General features: G+C 36.5%; 1 protein-coding gene across 7 annotated transcripts in view; it reads left to right on the top strand.

Annotated features, from left to right (window-relative positions):
• The window catches only part of ANAPC10 (anaphase promoting complex subunit 10), a 107,377-nt gene that overhangs the window by 70,158 nt on the left and 18,385 nt on the right, over positions 1-18,834 (top strand). Inside the window, exon 5 of one of the 7 annotated variants that reach the window (XM_053901223.1) lies at positions 4,280-4,326. The exons of the other annotated variants lie outside the window; for them this stretch is intronic. Within the exon in view, the coding sequence (XP_053757198.1) occupies positions 4,280-4,312 (33 nt within the window). The 3' untranslated portion in view covers positions 4,313-4,326. The remainder of the gene's footprint in view (positions 1-4,279; positions 4,327-18,834) is intronic. 7 annotated transcript variants of the gene reach the window in all.

Below are 18,834 nucleotides of genomic sequence, written 5' to 3' on the forward strand. Positions count from 1 at the left end.
CCTGGGTGGCTCAGGTGGTTGAGCATGAGTCCACCTCTTGATTTTGGCTCAGGTCATGATCTCATAGTTCATCGGTTCTAGCTCCCTGTTGGGCTCCATGCTGACAGCATGGGGCCTGCTTGGGATTCTCTCTCTGCATCCTCTCTGCCCCTCCCTAGCTCATGGGTGTGCGCTGCCTATCTGTCTCTCTCTCAAAATAAACAAATAAACTTAAATGGGTGAATTGTATGGTATGTGAATTATATAGCAATAAAGCTGTTTAAACTTTTTTTAATTACTCTATATAATTTGTATATTGTAGCTTACAAATTAATTCAATTTGGGGAGAATGTAGAGTTTCCATCAAATAATATTCCACCAATGTGGGAAAAATGACATTACTGTGGTATGTTGTTAAGATAAGCTTAAAATCCCATTAGATACTAGTATTGTTATGTTTCTGAGGTTAATTGGCTGCATTCAGTTATGGGTTATGAACAGTCCCACTTGAATAATCCACCAAGCTATCAGGCAGAAAGACCAGGAGTTCACAGGACTAATTGACCTTGCTAGTATAATAGAACACTTACAAATAGGGTTCTCTTTGCCAACAACATTGCAAATGAAAACCCCAGAAGAAACTGTTATGTCTGTCCTGGAACGCTGTGATTCAGTTAGCAGACTGTGGCTGGAGGGGGGTCATGGTGGGCAGGAATTGGGGGGAATGAAATGTAAAGGATAGGAGGGAGAATTTTGGAAAGAAATGAAACAGGCCAGTTGTTAGACACACATAGTTTTAGAAATGATTTAGCTATCTTGAATCTCTACAAAGTAGTAGTGTCTTTGAATCTCTGTAAAAGTAGCGTCTAAGTTTTGTTTTGTTTTTCACCCTTCCCAGTCTGTAAATCAAGCCCTTTTGTACAGATTTGATAGCCATTATTGCAGTGAGCTCTTTTCTGGAAGGTAAGAACACATCTTTGACAAAGCAGTGCTGTAATGAGGATGAAACATGTTTGTCATCCTGCAGTCTTGCTTCATTTACATGTTATACCAATGTAAGACACATATTGTCAGGGTACCATTATATCTTTGACTCTAAAATGGATTTGTTTGTTTGTTTGTTTTTTGGTATAGGTTTGGATTTGCGCCAGGGTGGGGGAAGGAGGAATGTTGGGAAGAGACAGAGAGAGGAAACATTCACTCCATGACAAATTTTGACTATTTGTTTTTAATTCTCTCTCTCACTCTCTTTTTTAGTAATGACGAAAATCATGTATTTTATTAAAGAACCCCCAAAGCAATAGATCAGTTTTCCTTAAAGTAAATATTTTCAAATGCTCTAAGAAACTTAGTGAACCAGTATCAATAGGCTTGGTCTTTAAAGGAAATACAAAAAGAACATTAGCTTAAAATGCATTTTAGGTAAATGGATCCCCAGAATAAGCTATGAGAAATTGAGCAGCAGATATCAGCCTTCATTGAAATATTGTAGTAGGGTGATGACATTCCTGTTGCATTTTACTTTTTACAAAGGCATCTTTTACATTGTAAGAAAAAGACAGTCAGATTGTTAAATGGGCTTCAAAAAATAGTAATAAAAAAAGATTTATAATGGAAAGAATTGATGGTATATTTCACCTAGAGTATGAAACAATGTGTAATAAGGGATTTTGTGGTTTTACAGCTCAGTGCATGTGTTTGAAAGCTGTTCTCTCAGCAACGTGGGTGGCAGGTTATGCTACCATATAATGTATTGTAGTTGGCTCTCCACACTTGTCAGGGTTAGTGTTCAACCATTCGGAAAATTTTCCCATTGTTCTATCATGTGAACCAAGACTAGTGTTGAATTCCCAATAACTTACAGAAAAAAGGTTTAATTAGAAAGTTTGAAATTTGATTATATCTTTTTGTTGTAATAAAGTACTATATGTTTTAGTATTTTATCTATGACCACAGTTATTTTTTAGTCAAAAAGATACCAAAATCAAAACTTCATCTTACTCTTTTTTTAAATAGGTTTTACAGAAATTTGTATACTGAATCTTGCTCTTTTTTCTGTATTAACACTCTGTTTCCATCTTAAGCATTTTGCTTTAGATGGACCATGGCTCTTGGCAGCTAGTGCATTTTTAGCAAATAATACTGTTTCTAGTAAGAGTTGCAGAGAAGAGAAAAAAAAAAAAAAACTTAGTGTGAGGTCCTTGTAAACTGAACCTTTGGAACATTACTTTATTTCTTTTTTCCCCCTTTTGTGCTTCTTCTCTATTTGTGTAATGGTTATAAATTACATCCTTTGAAAAGAAGAATTAAAAACATTTTTTGTTTTGTTATTTTTGTAGTTGATGTTTTTTCTTTACCTGTTATTTTAAAGATACACAGAGAAATAAGCAATTATGGTATTGAAATTCCATTGTGCCAGCACCTCCAGAGCATAATCCAAAAAAAACAGAAAACTGCCTGCTGGGTTGTCTGTAGTATGCTTGTGTGAACATCAGTGTCTGCTGTTCACACATCATTTTTTTAGTAAAAGTTCCTCTTGGAATAAAGACTCTGTGTTTTCTGAGTGTAGTGAAACATTAGTTGGTCTTTACATTTTAAATTTGTAAGGATTTCTGTTTATAGAATAAGTTGTTATAGATGTGTATTACATGATCGTCACAGGCACATCAAGAAGTAGAGAAAAGCCTTGTATGTTTATGTACTACAAAATAATGAAAAACTTTAAATGAAATTATAAAATATTAAAGGTGAGAAATAATGAGCCTTTGATATAAAGAAGGATTAATTTGAATGTTGACTTTTGCCCTTTAAAATCTATTTTATTTATAAAGTGAAGTGTGTCTTGGCTTGATGACTGTAAAAGTATCGTAAATTTGTCCTGTATCCTACTTGAAATTCAGATACTCAAATATGGTGGCTTTTTGACAATATTAGTAAAAGTTTTCAAATGACCCTACATAATTATTGTAACCAAGAAATATATTAGAAAGTATACTTATGGATCCTTACATTGATTGTTTTCATTTCTAATTGCATTCACTTCATTCATTTTTATTCTTATTATGCTTCTGGGTGTCATATTAGGCACAGACCGCAAACTTACAAAATGGGGTCCAGTGTATTCACAGTCTCTGCCTTTCATTCAGACTCATAAAACATCAAAAAGAAAAAGCATTTACCAGATAATGGGGAACTTTGGCTTTGATTTAGTTAGATGGTGGGGCACCTGGGTGGCTCAGTCGGTTAAGTTCCAACTTCGGCTCAGGTCATGAGCTCATGGTTCGTGGGTTTGAGCCCTACATTGGGCTCCGTGCCGACGTCTCAGAGTCTGGAGCCTGTTTCGGATTCTGTGTCTCCCTCTCTCTCTTTGCCCTTCCCCCACTTGCTCTCTGTCTCTCTCTCCCTCAAAAATAAATAAACCTTAAAAAAAATTTTTGTTTTAAGTTTCATTAAATGGAAGTTGATGCCCACAATCTCCTGTAAGGTATATCTGAATTGTTCGTTTTTTTTTTTTTCTTTGAAACTTTCCATGTACCGGTTAATAAGAGTAAATACACACATCTCTGCTGATATTGGGTTTTTACCCATTTCGACTCTTTTTCATAGATAATTTCAGTTTGTTTGCCTGTGAATTCCATTCTGAATTTCTTGACCAATTAAAATGCACTTATAAGTGCATTTCATAACAATCCTGAGAATCTTTTAGTTATCGTTACTTCTGATTATTAGGATGAATTTACTGTCTACCTGGGACCAGTTATTACATTTAGTCATAAGGTCCAGTAGGCAATGATTCTGACTAATCTCTCATGTTTTCCCCAATTCGCTTCTTACTAGTTGTCTTAACCTTTCAGTCCTGAAGATGGAAGAAATTGTCCTCTACACAAGATATATCTCGCATACGTTTCTCGGAAAGCGAAGTGAAAGCACCACGTCCTTAACATACTAGTTTTCTAAGGGCCTAAGACTCCTGAGTCTCCTGATTGCCACGAAGCCTAATTGCTCACAAGGCAACCTGGCACACTGCCATTTCCCCACTGGGCTGTTTGTTGGTGCATGTGAATAGAACAAAAATGGCTTTGCTTTTTCTACTCAGTTGTCACTGATTGCAGTTTTAGGAAACAAGTTAACATTTTTCTTAAAATTGTAGTAATTCACATCAAGATGAAGTCAAATTTCATAGTATTTAAGCAATAAGTTATATAGTTACTTCAGAGCTTTTAAAATCTATATAAAATAAAATTCATTACTTCTTGCTCCAAAATATTCATTTTGTATAACTCCACCTGAACTATTCTAGACAGATATTCCAGATTTGGATAAACACTTTTGAAAATAAATTATAAGGTGAGTTTTTTGAGTTTTTAAAATACTTCCATAAACAAAATCTATTATATATGTGAATTATGAGATCAATGGAAATCACAGATCTGGCAGACAAAATTTATATGTGTGGGCGAGCTACTTCAGCTGTTTTGAAACCTGTTATTGAGAATACTAGAGATGTTTACATTGTAATTATTAATGTAACCCGGGATGTATCATGGGTTTTGACCTTTGCCTAGACCTGTAACCAGAATTTCATTTGTTCCCATTGTCGTGCTTTACCTCTAGGTACTATCACTAATAGAAAACAGTGAATATTGTGGGACTTTTCACACACTTGAGGTATTTTCCTATTTTCTCCCCAGTATAGTTCCACATCTCTTTAAAGAATATACAGTATTGTAGCTTTCTGAATTGCCAATATTTATTCACTTGTACTCATCTCAGAATATATTCTTGTTTTATTTTTATTCCAGACAGACATATTTTAAGACTATTTTATTACTTTGATGTTCACAGTTTTGGCAGGGAAATTGCTTTCAAATCCTGGCTTCCTCCTTCACCAGTGAGGTGACCCTCAGCAAACTATATAACCTCTCTGTGAACTCTAGGTCCCTCAGCTGTAAATTAGGGATGTGGTGTCGGAAGGATTAAAATAAATGTATGTTAAGTGCCTGGCACATGGTAGCAGCTCAATAAATGGTAGTTGAAAGGAGCAAAGCCTTGAAAACTGGTAATGTTTTTCTAGGCTGTAAAAGCATCCACCACTATGCTTTTCCATATAATCTTTTGAAATTGGGTTTAACTACACATAACTATTGGCTATACATTTATGTCTTTGGATTGATAAAGATCCAAGAGCAATGGGCTTGGGAGTCATCTGCTGGGGTTTGAGTTCCTGCACTGCCACTTCACTATGAACCTTGGGAAGTTTGCCTTCTCTGTGCCTCAGATTTCTTGTGTATAGAATGAAGATGAAAATAGTGTACGTCGTAGGACTGTTGCATGTATTACTAGAATAAATCAGTACGTGTAAAACTCCTAAAACAATGCCTGGCAAAGAGTAAGTGTTCCAAACATGTTAGTTGTTATGAACTATTATTATCTCATGGAAAAAGAAAAGTCATAAGGCCAGAAAACTTGGAATCAGCCCTAATTAATGAATGTCTCTTTCATCCACTTCTAAATACTTCCCATTACCTTTCTAGTTGCTTCAGAGCCCCACATCTCCTGAAAGTATATTTATGATTATATAGAAGTTAGAATTCTGTTTTTTATTCATTGCTATCATATAATTGTGACGCCCTTACAGTGAAAATTTTAGATGTCTCTTAATTAAATGTAACTTGAGTTTGTCACCTGCTTCTTATAGGCCTTGCCCTAGTTAGCTTTTTAATAGTCCTTTTGAAGGCAGCTTGATTGTGAAAAGACTTTTTAAAGATGCATTACCAAATTGAATGTTTAATTAAAAAATTTTTTTTTTATTTTGAGAGAGAGAGAGAGAGAGAGAGAGAGAGAGCAAGCAAGAGTGGGGGAGAGTGGCAGCACAGAGCCTGATGAAGGGCTTGATATTGCTGCTCTGGGATCATGACCTAAGCCAAAATCAGGAGTCGGACGCTCAACTGTCTGAGCCACCCAGATGCCCCTGAAAGTTCTTTTTAAAAAATAATTGGGTCTCCATGTATCCTTCTTTAACTGGAATTTTTTTAAACAAGCAACTTTTTACTTGGTGGTTAAATGATTATTATAAAAAGCATTTTATAGTGATTTTTTTGGATCTTAAATTCCTGTTTTTCCCGTTGTTTTTCAATGCTTTACAATAAAATGGTAGGCCATTAAACAGCATGTTTGCTTAGATGCATTACTGACGTGTGCTTAAAGCTATCTCTAGCCTTTCCTTCTTGTAAGATTTAGGGGATAGAATTAATGTACTTTTTAATTTACTTAAAAATTACTCATGTATGTGAAAAGTCCAAAATTGTATATATTTGCATAACGTTTTCTCAGATCTGCTGTACATACAAATTACTTCATTTTTGTTCTGGGATAAAAGATCAATGTTATCCTTGTAAATGAAATAAACATTTATTTTAGAGCTCATTTAACAGCATATTATAATTCATTTGGAATAACAAGGACTAGGAAAAAGCTAACCTTTATATGTAGTATGAGAAGTTCTACAACTGTGTGCTGGAGTTTCAGTCATGTGCTTAGTGCTCCCTCCTCCCCAAAGTTTACAAAACACTCATACAGTTTATATGTGTATATAACCTATTTAGTGTAAGAAATAGAACCTTATGAGCATCCTAGAAGTTGGGAGTATACCTCTTTCCTTCATTATCACAATCCTTTCTCTGCTCTTTAGAGGTAACCAGTATTGCTAACTTTTTTATAGTAATTTCTTAGCTTTCTTTATAGTTTTACCACCTATGTATGCATCCTTAGTAGTAGGTTAGTGCTGCATGGGATTTTTGGTTGTTTATTTTCGAGAGAGGAAGAGAAAGAGACAGAGCGTGAGCAGGGGAGGGACAGAGAGAGAGGGAGTCACAGTATCCAAAGCAGGCTCGAGGCTCTGTCTGTCAGCACAGAGCCCGATGTGGGACTTTAACTCATGAGCCGTGAGATCATGACCTGAGCTGAAGTTGATGCTAAACCAACGCAGCCACCCAGGCACCCTGTTTTTGTTTTTCGTGGTTTTTTTGTTTGTTTTTTTTTAATGTTTATTTATTTTAGAGAGAGGGGTGGGAAGGGGCATAGAGAGAGGGAGACCAAGCATGTGAAGCCAACTCTGTGCTGACAGCAGAGAACCTGACTCAGGACTCAAGTCCACAAACCACAAGATCATGATCTGAGCTGAAGTTGGGTGCTTAACCTACTGAGCCTCCCAGTCGCCCCAGTTAGTGCATGTTCTGGAACTCTAAGTGGGTTAGACTTGATATTGTCAAATTTTGCCTCTATTTTTTTTGTTTGTTTTTGCCAGCTTTATGAGTCTTAGTCTTTAATTTTCAGTTACCCTAACTTTGAATTTTTTACGCTTCCCTTTTTGAGTTTAACTTTGAAGTTTAAGTGTATTTTTACTATAGTGAAACATGTACATAGGTTAAAAGTCTGAAAGGATTGTGACAGCATTTATAGTAGTAGCACCTATCTCCCTATCCCACACTCGTATCCCACTCCTTAGGAGCAATCCTCTTAGTTATTTTAGCTTTTTTTCATGTACTTGCTTTCATATTTCTAAATAATATGTGTACATAGATTTCTATACTACATACATACAACTCTGAATGTATGGGTACCTATCTGTATTTAAAGACATGATCTAATGGTGTCTTAACTATGAAATATTGGGATTTAGCCCTATAATCCTATTTCTTCTCACATAGACTTCCCTTCTCTTCATCTTCCTGGTGTGACTTTTCATGGTATTTGCTGATTATGCACATTTTCATTATTATGACCACATAAGTATTGTTCATACCTGATTCATGTCATGTCCTATGCTTAAATTTCCTTTATATGTATAATTTCATTTTTCTGGAATTAATAGTTGCCTCCTTTTTTTCTTAATGTTTAAAATGTTATCAGTATCAGTATATCCCTGAATTTTCTTGCCGACCTATAAAATGCCTTTTTTAATTTTATTTTATTTTTTATTTTTTAAAATTTACATCCAAATTAGTTAGCCTGTAGTGCAACAATGATTTCAGGAGTAGATTCCTTAGGGCCCCTTACCCATTTAGCCCATCCCCTCTCCCACACTCCCTCCAGTAACCCTCTGTTTGTTCTCCATATTTATGAGTCTCTTATGCTTTGTCCCCCTCCCTGTTTTTATATTCTTTTTGTTTCCCTTCCCTTATGTTCATCTGTTTTGTCTCTTAAAGTCCTCATATGAGTGAAGTCATAGATATTTGTCTTTCTCTGACTGACTAATTTCACTTACCATAATACCCTCCAGTTCCATCCACGTAGTTGCAAATGGCAAGATTTCATTCTTTTGGATTGCTGAGTAGTACTCCATTGTATATATATATACCACATCTTCTTTATCAATTCATCCATTGATGGACATTTGGGCTCTTTAATACTTTGACTATTGTTGATAGTGCTGCTACAAACATGGGGGTGCATGTGTCCCTTCGAAACAGCACACTTGTATCCCGTGGATAAATGCCTAGTAGTGCAATTGCTCGGTTGTAGGGTAGTTCTATTTTTAGTTTTGTGAGGAACCTCCATACTGCTTTCCAGAGTGGCTGCACCAGCTTGCATTCCCATCAGCAGTGCAAAAGAGATCTCTTTCTCTACATCCTCGCCAACATCTGTTGTTGCCTGAGTTGTTAATGTTAGCCATTCTGACAGGTGTAAGGTGGTATCTCATTGTGGTTTTGATTTGCATTTCCCTCATGATGAGCGATGTGGAGCATTTTTTCATGTGTCGGTTGGCCATCTGGATATCTTCTTTGGAGAAGTGTCTATTCATGTCTTTTGCCCATTTCTTCACTGAATTATTTGTTTTTTGGGTGTTGAGTTTGATAAGTTCTTTATAGATTTTGGATACTAACCCTTTATCTGATATGTCGTTTGCAAATATTCTCCCATTCTGTCGGTTTGCCTTTTAGTTTTGCTGATGGTTTCCTTCGTTGTGCAGAAGCTTTTTATTTTGATGAGGTCCCAGTAGTTCATTTTTGCTTTTGTTTCACTTGCCTCCGGAGACGTGTTGAGTAAGAAGTTGCTGCGGCCAAGATCAAAGAGGTTTTTGCCTGCTTTCTCCTCAAGGATTTTGATGGCTTCCTGTCTTACATGGAGGTCTTTCATCCATTTTGAGCTTATTTTTGTGTATGGTGTAAGAAAGTGGTCCAGGTTCATTCTTCTGCATGTCGCTGTCCAGTTTTCCCAGCACCACTTGCTGAAGAGACTGTCTTTATTCCATTGGATATTCTGTCCTGCTTTGTCAAAGATTAGTTGGCCATATGTTTGTGGGTCCATTTCTGGGTTCTCTATTCTATTCCATTGATCTGAGTTTCTGTTCTTGTGCCAGTACCATACTGTCTTGATGATTACAGCTTTGTAGTATAGCTTGAAGTCTGGGATTGTGATGCCTCCTGCTTTGGTTTTCTTTTTCAAGATTGCTTTGGCTATTTGGGGTCTTTTCTGGTTCCATACAAATTTTAGGATTGTTTGTTCTAGCTCCGTGGAGAATGCTGGTGTTACTTTGATAGGGATTGCGTTGAATATGTAGATTGCTTTGCGTGGTATCGACATGTTCACAATATTCGTTCTTCCTATCCAGGAACATGGAATCTTTTTCCATTTTTTGGAGTCTTCTTCAATTTCTTTCATAAACTTTCTATAGTTTTCAGTGTATAGATTTTCCACCTCTTTGGTTAGATCTATTCCTAGGTATTTTATGATTAAAATATCTTTTGAAACAGTCATGTGTCCTCTCTCGGTTCCACGTTTTTCTTGAAGACATCCCTCCTGGATCTCCAGCTCAGCCAGTGTGTCAGTGTAAATACAGTCAGAGAAGCAGAGCACTAGAGTGTGTGTATGTGTGTGTGTACATGTGCATACAGCATACACACACACACACACACATATACGTATGTGTATACGTGTGTGGAGAGGGTGGGTGGAGGTATGTAATAGGGTGTTTATACAGGGATTTTACTTTACACAGTGGAAGATGGGTAAATTCTAAGGGTGTTGCTTTCATGTCTGATGCTGGAGCTTGAAATTCACAGCATAGGAAGTCAAAAGTGAACATGAACATAGAGTGGTGGAGAGCAAAGAGAAGCTGAAACACATCAACACAAACTAGATGAATTAGAATCCACCTCAGTTCTCACTGCCTCCAACCTTGTGATGTGAGTGTCCTGCAGAAGAAGCGGATGCCCTTCATTATGGAGTAAACACACCTGTCCCAGGAGTCCGAGAACTGCAGGAGGAAGGTGGAGCAGTTACATGCCTGGCTGCATGCCGATGACAGTAAGGGGGACCAGCAGATAGTGACAGCACGTGTGATCTACAAGAGCACCTACCTCAACTCGAGTTTTTGTAAAAAACCAAATGGCTGCTGCTTCACTTCTGCCCTCCAAATCTTGTGCATGAAAATATTCCTTGTGTCTCACATAACCAGAAACATGTGAGGAAGGGAATCCTGGGAAATGTAGTTTAGGCTAGCCACCGTGGCACATTGTAGAGTCATCACAGGTGGCCATGAGAATATTCTTCTCAGATCTCTGACTGTGGGGAGTAACTGATTGATGGCCCCAGCTGCTGCTCTCTGAAATCCATCTCCATGTTTGCGCAGAGCCCATGTGCTCCTGCAGTCTGCCCCCAGCCAGTGACCGAAACAGCAGGGGTACGAAAGCAGCTCATTCCTGGGGACTCTGGAGTCCTCTGACAGGCAACCTTGGCTGAACCCTGATGGCCTTGCTGAACGTTCCCTAGAACTGCACTGCAGTCTAACACATGTCCACCCAACTTTCCAACCTTCCCTCCCTATCTCCTTCCCCTGGGGTCAGACCTGCATCACTATCTGACAGTTCTTCCAGCCTCCCCGGCTCCCTCCCCATGTTCTCTCACAGATGTTTCCCCTAATAAATTTCTGGCATTTCTAATTTCTAAGTTCTATGCATATCTTGGTATCTGTTTCTCAGACGACCCGGTCTGACAGCTATCTGCTTAAGACATCCCTTCAACCTCATCCTGGGAATTTCCTTCATCTTCTCTTTTGGTAGATCCCTTGTTTCCTGCATCCCAGGTCTTCATCTTTTTGATTTACTTCGTTTTTCGGTGGAATGCATCCTCCACATGGGAGGTAAAATTGTTGAAACCTTGCATGACTGAAAAGTTTATTTTAATCTCACCCTTGAGGGATGATTTGGCTGGGTATGGAATTCTAGTTTGGAAATAATTTTTCATCAGAATTTTAAGCACATTCTCCATTGCCTCATAGTTTTCAGTGTAAAGGTTGAGAAATACAACACCACTTTTGATTCCTGATGCTTTGCATGTGATCGGTTCTTCTCTATAGAAGCTTTTATAATCTCCTTACCCTTCATGTTCAGAAATTTCATGCTGCTATGCCATGATTGTGTGTGTGTGTGTGTGTGTGTGTGTGTGTGTGTGTGTGTGTGTTTGGTGTGTGTGTTTTCTTTATTGTGCTGGGGGTTCAGTGGATTCCATCAGTAAGGAGGTACCTGTCCTTTAGTTCTGGGAGGTGCTCTTATATTCTTTCATATTTTTGCTCTCTGTTTGCTCTGTTCTTTCTGAATTCACACTTGTTAGCTCTTATACCTCCTGCATTGAGCCACTGATTTTCTATCTCTTTTGTTTTCTCGTTTTCCAAGCAGATCATTAAAATTTTTAAAAATTTTTGCTCCCATATATAACCCTAAGATATTCATGACCATATATATCCATGAGAGTTGACCCATTTTCAGTGACATACAATACTTCTGTCATCTCTTGATCTTTGGAGTATGCTCAGAACCAGTTTCCTGTACAATGTAAATTTGTTTTTGCATTATTGCAGGTTATATGACTAAAATATAGGTGAGAGACCATGCAGGATAAGGCTGAAGAGGTAAGCAGGACCATATCATGCAGGATTGTGGATTTATTCCTATTAAAATGAGAAGCTAATGAAAGGTTTTTCAACTTTACATTTTTATCTAGTGACTCTGCTGCTAATCCAAGCTTAGATTGGAAGAAGACAAGTAGCTATGGCAAGATTAGTTAAGAGGCCACTAATAATAATCCTGGGTAGCAGATAATGTTGATTACCTTATGTAGCATTCTTCCTCCATCTTTATTCCCTGCCAACAGAGACCACTTTCCACAATAAAAATAGAAAATGCCCGAGTCTCCATTTCCAACTTCCCTTTCAGTTAATGCATAGACATGTGACGCAGACCTGGCCAATGAGAAATCTGATAGCTTCTGGAAAATATTTTTCTTCATAATTAAAAGAGGAGAAAGCCTTTTTGGATATTGTTGTGTGAGAGCGTGATGCTTGCAGCTGCTGCAGACAACATAGACACACAGCATGACAGAGCAAAAAGGTCTGGGTCTTTTTTTTTTTTTTTTTAATTTAAAATTTTTATATTGAAACAATAAAGTCCATATATCATAAGTGAAAAGCTCACTGAATTTTCCCAAACTAAACAGACCTATATAACCAGCAACCAAATAAAAATCCAGAAACCCTCTTTATGTTTCCTTATGCTTCCTCAAAGCTAATCATTATTCTGACTTGTAACAATATGGATTACTCTCACCTGCGTTTTTAAAATCTTTTTGTTTTTATTTTGTGATGTTTTACTTTATAAAGATGGAATCATATTGTGCCTATACTTTTTTTTTTTTTTTTTTTGAAGTAAGCTCTACTCCCAACATGGGGCTTGAACCCACAACCCTGAGATCAAGAGTGGCCTGCTCTTCAGACTGAGCCAGCCAGGTGCCCTGTGCCTGTACTTTTTTGCATCTGGCTCCTTTTACTCAACATGTTTGTGACAGTTATCTATGTAATTGGGTAGTTGTAGATTGTTCATTATCGTTGACTGTACAATATTCCATTTTGTGATTTATTCCAATTTTTTAATCTATTTGTCAATATGTATTTGGATACTCTGGCTATTAAAACTAGTACTCTTGTGAACATTTGAGTATACACTGTTGAACATGTGTTGGGTATATACTCTTTGTATATTGTGTGTATATCTATATCTCTATATCTATATCTATATCTATATATTATATATGTATATATTGTATTCTCGAGATAGGTGTTCTTTGCTGGAGATAGGCATATTTTCCAGTCTGTGGCTTGTTTTTTCCACTTTCTTAATTGTGTCTTTTAATGAACAGAAGTTCTTAGTTTTAAGATAGCTGATCAATATTTATCGATGAGTACTTTTTGTGTCCTAAAAATTTTATCTACTCCAAGTTTACAAACATGTTTTATTTTCTTCTAAAAAAAGCTTCTGACATTTTACCTTTAAATTTTTTTTTTTTTAACGTTTATTTATTTTTGAGACAGAGAGAGACAGAGCATGAACAGGGGAGGAGCAGAGAGAGAGGGAGACACAGAATCTGAAACAGGCTCCAGGCTCCGAGCTGTCAACACAGAGCCCGACGCGGGGCTCGAACTCACAGACCGTGAGATCATGACCTGAGCCAAAGTCGGACGCTTAACCTACCAAGCCACCCAGGCGCCCCTGACATTTTACCTTTGATATTTAGATCTAAATCCAACTGGAGCTCATTTTTGTTTATGGTGGGAATTGTGGGAGTCAAAATTATGTTTTTTCTCCCAAATGGAAGACCAGAATATCCAGCATCATTATTTGAAGAGACCGTCTTTCCTCTACTGCACCAGAGTGTCATCTCTGACATTAATCAAATGGCTGTAAATGTGTGGGTCTGCTTCTGAAGTCTCTTAGCTGTTCCATTAGTCTACTATATCTTTCCACTAATTACCTGCTCTTTTAGTTATACCTTTATGTTGACCTTGTATCCAATGACCTTGTTAAATTTTCTTATTAATTCTAATAGTTAATAGATTCTTTTGTATCTTCTAGATCTGCAGTCATATAATTTACAAATAATGTTATTTTTTTCTTCCTTTGGCATCCTTTTTATCCTGTCTCCTTCCTTCTACTTCTCTCTCCTCCATTTCTTTTCATTTTCCTTGCAATATTTCACTGCTTAAAACCTTCAGTACAATGTTAAATAGAAGTGGTGGCAATCTGGTTTTGTTTATAATCTCACTGAGAAAGTTTTCAAGATTTCACCATTGTATATGAATCCTGTAGGTTATTTGTTTGAAAGATGCTGTTTTTCATATTAAGGAAATTGCATTCTGTTCCTATTTGCTAAGGGTTTTTAAATTATAAATGGGTATTGAATTTTTGAAATGCTGTTTTTGCATCACCAAGATGATTGTATTATTTTTCTCCCTTCTTCTATTGGTGAAGTCAATTACATTAATTTTCAAATGATATTCTAACCTCGTATACCTGGAATAAACCCCATTTGCCTGTGATATATTATCCTTTATCTTTATCATTTGATTTGATTTACTAATATTTTGTTCTAAAATTTTTTATTTGTTGTCATGAGAAAGATTAGTCTGTAATTTTCTTTCTTAATGTCCTTACCAAGTTTTGGAACTAATCTTGTGGTGCCTTCATAGAAACAGTTAAAAGCGTTCTTCCTCTTTTTATTCTCTAAGGCTTTGTGCGAAATTGATACACTTTTCTCTTTGAATTTTTGGAAGAATTGACTGTCAAAATCATCTGGAACTGGAGTGTTGTGATAGATTTTAAATTATGAGGCAGTTTCCTTAACAGGCACAGTTCTAATCATATTTTCTATTTCTTCTTTTTTAGCTTTGATAATTTTTTTGAAGAATATGTCCATTTTATCTTTTCCTATAGATAATTTACTAATCAGTCTGATGAATTCTTGATTGCAGATATTTTATTTTCAGCTCTATAATTTATATTTAAAAATATATTCCAATACTCACATGAAATTATTTATCTTTTCATTTTCTATTTTCTGTCTTTTTTCTTCATGTTGGCCTCTTAATTTCTTAGGCATATTAATAGCAATTTTTCATTGATTGCTGGACATTGGGAGAAAATGTTTTTGCAGGTCTAGATTTATGCTATTCATACAGTCCCACTAGCTGCATGTGACTTTTAATTTTAAGCATTTGAAATGTGACTAATCCTAATTGAGGTATGCCGTAATTGTAAAATGCTGAATTTTTTGGTACAACAAAAAATAATGTAAAGTATCCCATTAACAACTTTTTATATTGATCACATGGTGAAGTGTTATTTTGTATATACTAAATATAAAATTAATTTGACCTGTTTCTTTTGACTTTTGAAAATGTAATTATTAGGAAATTTTAAATTGTGTACATGGGTCACATTTGTGGCTGCACTATTTTTCTGCTGGACAGTGCTGCTCTCTATTTTCTCTCTTCAGGGAGAGTTCGCTTTTTCCTGGGCTAGAGCAGTAGACTGGGTAGCTTCATTCCTGTCAGTCTCCAAGTTGAGTTGGGGCTGTGTTGTAGTTTTGGTAACGTTCTGTCTACCTCTATTCTTTAATATTCCTACATCACAGCTGTTCAGGGCTTTCTTTGAGGAGCCTGATGTATTCACTGGGTTCCTTCCCCTTGGCACGTTCTAGACTCTAGTACTTGTTTCCTTGGCCCTGAGAGATTACCAGAAACTCTGTTCTGCTCTCAGAGACCACTTGCTTATCCCTTCAGCCTCCCATTTCAGGCAGTTTCACAGTGTGGCAAATATTTTGAGGGGAAAGATGTGTGCTTGAAGCTTTTGAAGTCTCTAATTTTGTCTTTTCTGAAACACTTCTAGTAATAACCCCGCATGTTTCTCTGGCTTCAAGAAGCAACTCTCTGCCTGGGCAAGACCACAATTCTCAGCATCTTGTCTCATCCCAGAATCAATAAATGCCCCACCCCCTGCCCATGATTGAAGTAGGTGAAGACCAGTAACCTCTCTGAGATTCTCTCTTCCCCAACATCCTGGCCCCCTCTAGTTCTTCTTGCTTAGCAGCTCTCTGATAACTCTATAATGATGGTTGTATTTTACCTGCAGTTATTTTCAGCAGGAACATTGGTCTACCACAAACTATTCCATTCTCTTCTGTTTAAAGGAGACACGTTTAAAGTCTAGACCTTTCTTATGTGGCTTTTGTGGTAGAATCTTTCTATCTTGCCTTGCCTTCCTAGGTCCCTTGCTGGTCCCTTCAGAAGTTGTCTCTTACAAAGGAGATAAAAAATTTTAAGTCATTAGCATACGGCCACTTGAGGTATCTGAAGTCATGGGTCTGGACAAGATTATGTAAGACAATTGTGTAAATTAAACTGTGTTGTGAGACTGGTTTTAGGACAGCACTCTGAGGAATACAACACTTAAGGAACAGCCAAGGAGTTTCCAGAAAGACAAAGAAAAGAAGAGAAAGGTAGGAAGAATATCTGAAGAAGGTGAAATCACAGAGGCCGTGAGAACATTTCAATTAAGATTTTGCCTCTGGTTATGTAGAAAGGATAAGAAGTTTCAAACTAAAGTGTCCTATGGATTGAGCAATAATGACAGTTCTATTGTTATATTACAACATTCCTATGAGGAAAGCTTAAAAAGTATACAGAAGTAAAATTATCCTCCTTTTATTTTTGATCTACAAAAATAACAATTCCGGGGTGCCTGGGTGGCTCAGTTGGTTAAGCATCCGACTCTTGATTTTGGCTCAGGTCATGATCTCACGATTCATGAGATTGAGCAGCACAGTGCCTGCTTGGCATTCTCTCTCTCCCCCTCTTTCTCTGCCCCTTCTCTCTCTCTCTCTCTCTCTCTCTCTCTCTCTCTCAAAAATAAACATTTTTTAAAATGACAATTTCACATGATTCAACACTTGGGGAAGTAAACATTTAGCACAGATAAGTAATTTGCCTAAACTCAAGATTAGAAGTGAAATTCAGATCTTGGTCTTATTTTGACATCTGGTCTGATGTTGTTTCCACTATACTATATATGTTTACCTATTCCTATCATTTCCTGATTATTCATTAGCTAAGACTTTTAGCCCTCCTTTACAACTAAAACATAAACTAAAACTAAAGCATAATTTTCGTGTATGTGCATGTATTTATATTTACGAGATTTCTTTTTAAATGATAGTTAAGTCTGGTTAACTTGGCTTTCCAAGTTTTGTTGTTGTCAAAAGTTTTTCCGCAGTTTCTTCTTAACATTTCTTTCCCACTTTAGGTTTTTGATGAAATTATTGTTCTTAATTGACATTAATTTCAAATTTATTCAAAATTGTTTGTGTAGATTAGTAGGACACTCTACTGGTTCTTTTGTTTTTGTTAGACCTCTTTTAAAAAAAAAAACTAGGACACTTTAAGACCATTTAAGCTATGTAATTGTAACTTTCTAGGAACAATTTTTGGAATAAATGTTTCTGTATAGAAACTTTTTCTCACTATCCAAAATGAATGTCTTGACCATCTGCGACAAGTTGACTGGTTTTGACCTCAAAGTCACCTTCTTACGTAGTTGCCTTCCTCACTAGGGCAAAAGAGCTTGCTTTCCATACTGAGCTATTTGAGTCGGATTCCCTCTAACTTGTTAAGCTGCTTTTGTGGTATTCTTAACTTTTAGCACATTTGGAACTTCTGAAGTTTCTTTTGGATCATATTAGACTTTTTTTTTTTTCTCTACAAGTAGGTCATCATTGCTGTCAACTGGTTCTATTCCTTCTTAAGTGAAAGGATAGTTAAAATTCCAGAATCTGTTGCTTTGTGTTGACAGTTCTCATTGAGATTCTATAGAATTTTATCAAGTCACAGCTATGGTTAATGAAGGAGGAAAAGATAGAGTGGAGAGTAGAGGACAATTTTATTGAGACAACTATTAAGTAGTTATTCCTTATTCATTAATTTTTCCAGGGATATGTGATTAGCAACAGCAAAAGACATATAAACAACTTTGTACTTAATATTTTACATGGTTTTTATTGATGAATCACTTCTTTTTTTTTTTTTAATGTAAGTTTTGTTTATGGTGGAGTTAATCAGTGTATCCTTGGAGGGGTACACCTGCTCTTAAATCATAGCCAGAGTAGAGGTAACGACTAAGAGGCTGGTGTAGGAAGCAGAATCCCAGAGCCAGGCTGAAAGATAATTTCATAGAGAAACTCTAATGGATTCTATTTACCTGTAGTTTTTACCATTGTAGTCTTTGCAGCACAGCAGCTGATATTAAAGAAGGAATATTAAGGAAATGTGGTAGCTCCTATTCAGAAGTGACTTAATAGGCTTTGGTCTGGCAGTGGTGCTGATGTTGTGGTCCATTACATTGCTTCTCCTGCCACTAGGTGGAATACCTACTATGTAGGTTGCCTCTAAAACACATATTTTATAAGAAGCTGATTAAATTGGACAAACAAGATTATGGTCAAATAACGAAATATTGAAGAAATGTTTATTCCAAATTAACACTGGGAATTGTCACAGTTTGTTATATCTTTTTGGGTTAGTTACAAATATTTGTAAAACCCTCGACCTTTTTAAACATGGAATTTTCACTAGTCTCATATACACTTTTCAGTATTCATTATTCATCTGATGCCCTTATGTATTACTTTTCTACTTCTGTGTAACATATTACCACAAATGTAGTGGTTTAAAACAACACATGTTTATTATCTCACAGTTTCTGTGAGTCAAGAGTCTTAGCTGCATCCTCCGCCCAGGATCTTAGAAGGCTGCAGTCAAGATGTTCCAGATGTGGTCTCATCACGGGCTTGTCTTGGAAAGCATCTAAGTACAAGTTCACTCAGGTAGATGTGTTTTTAAGCACATAATTTCAAGTATTTTATTTAGCTTAACATTAATAAAGCTTGACTTTATTCATCTTTAAATTTATGTATCTTTACCAAGTTACCACTCATTTTCTCTGTAATATATTAACATTCTCTTAGTATCTT

The sequence above is a fragment of the Panthera pardus genome, unplaced genomic scaffold (assembly GCF_024362965.1).
Source record: "Panthera pardus isolate Hobbes unplaced genomic scaffold, ASM2436296v1 HiC_scaffold_13, whole genome shotgun sequence".
NCBI lineage: Eukaryota > Metazoa > Chordata > Mammalia > Carnivora > Felidae > Panthera > Panthera pardus.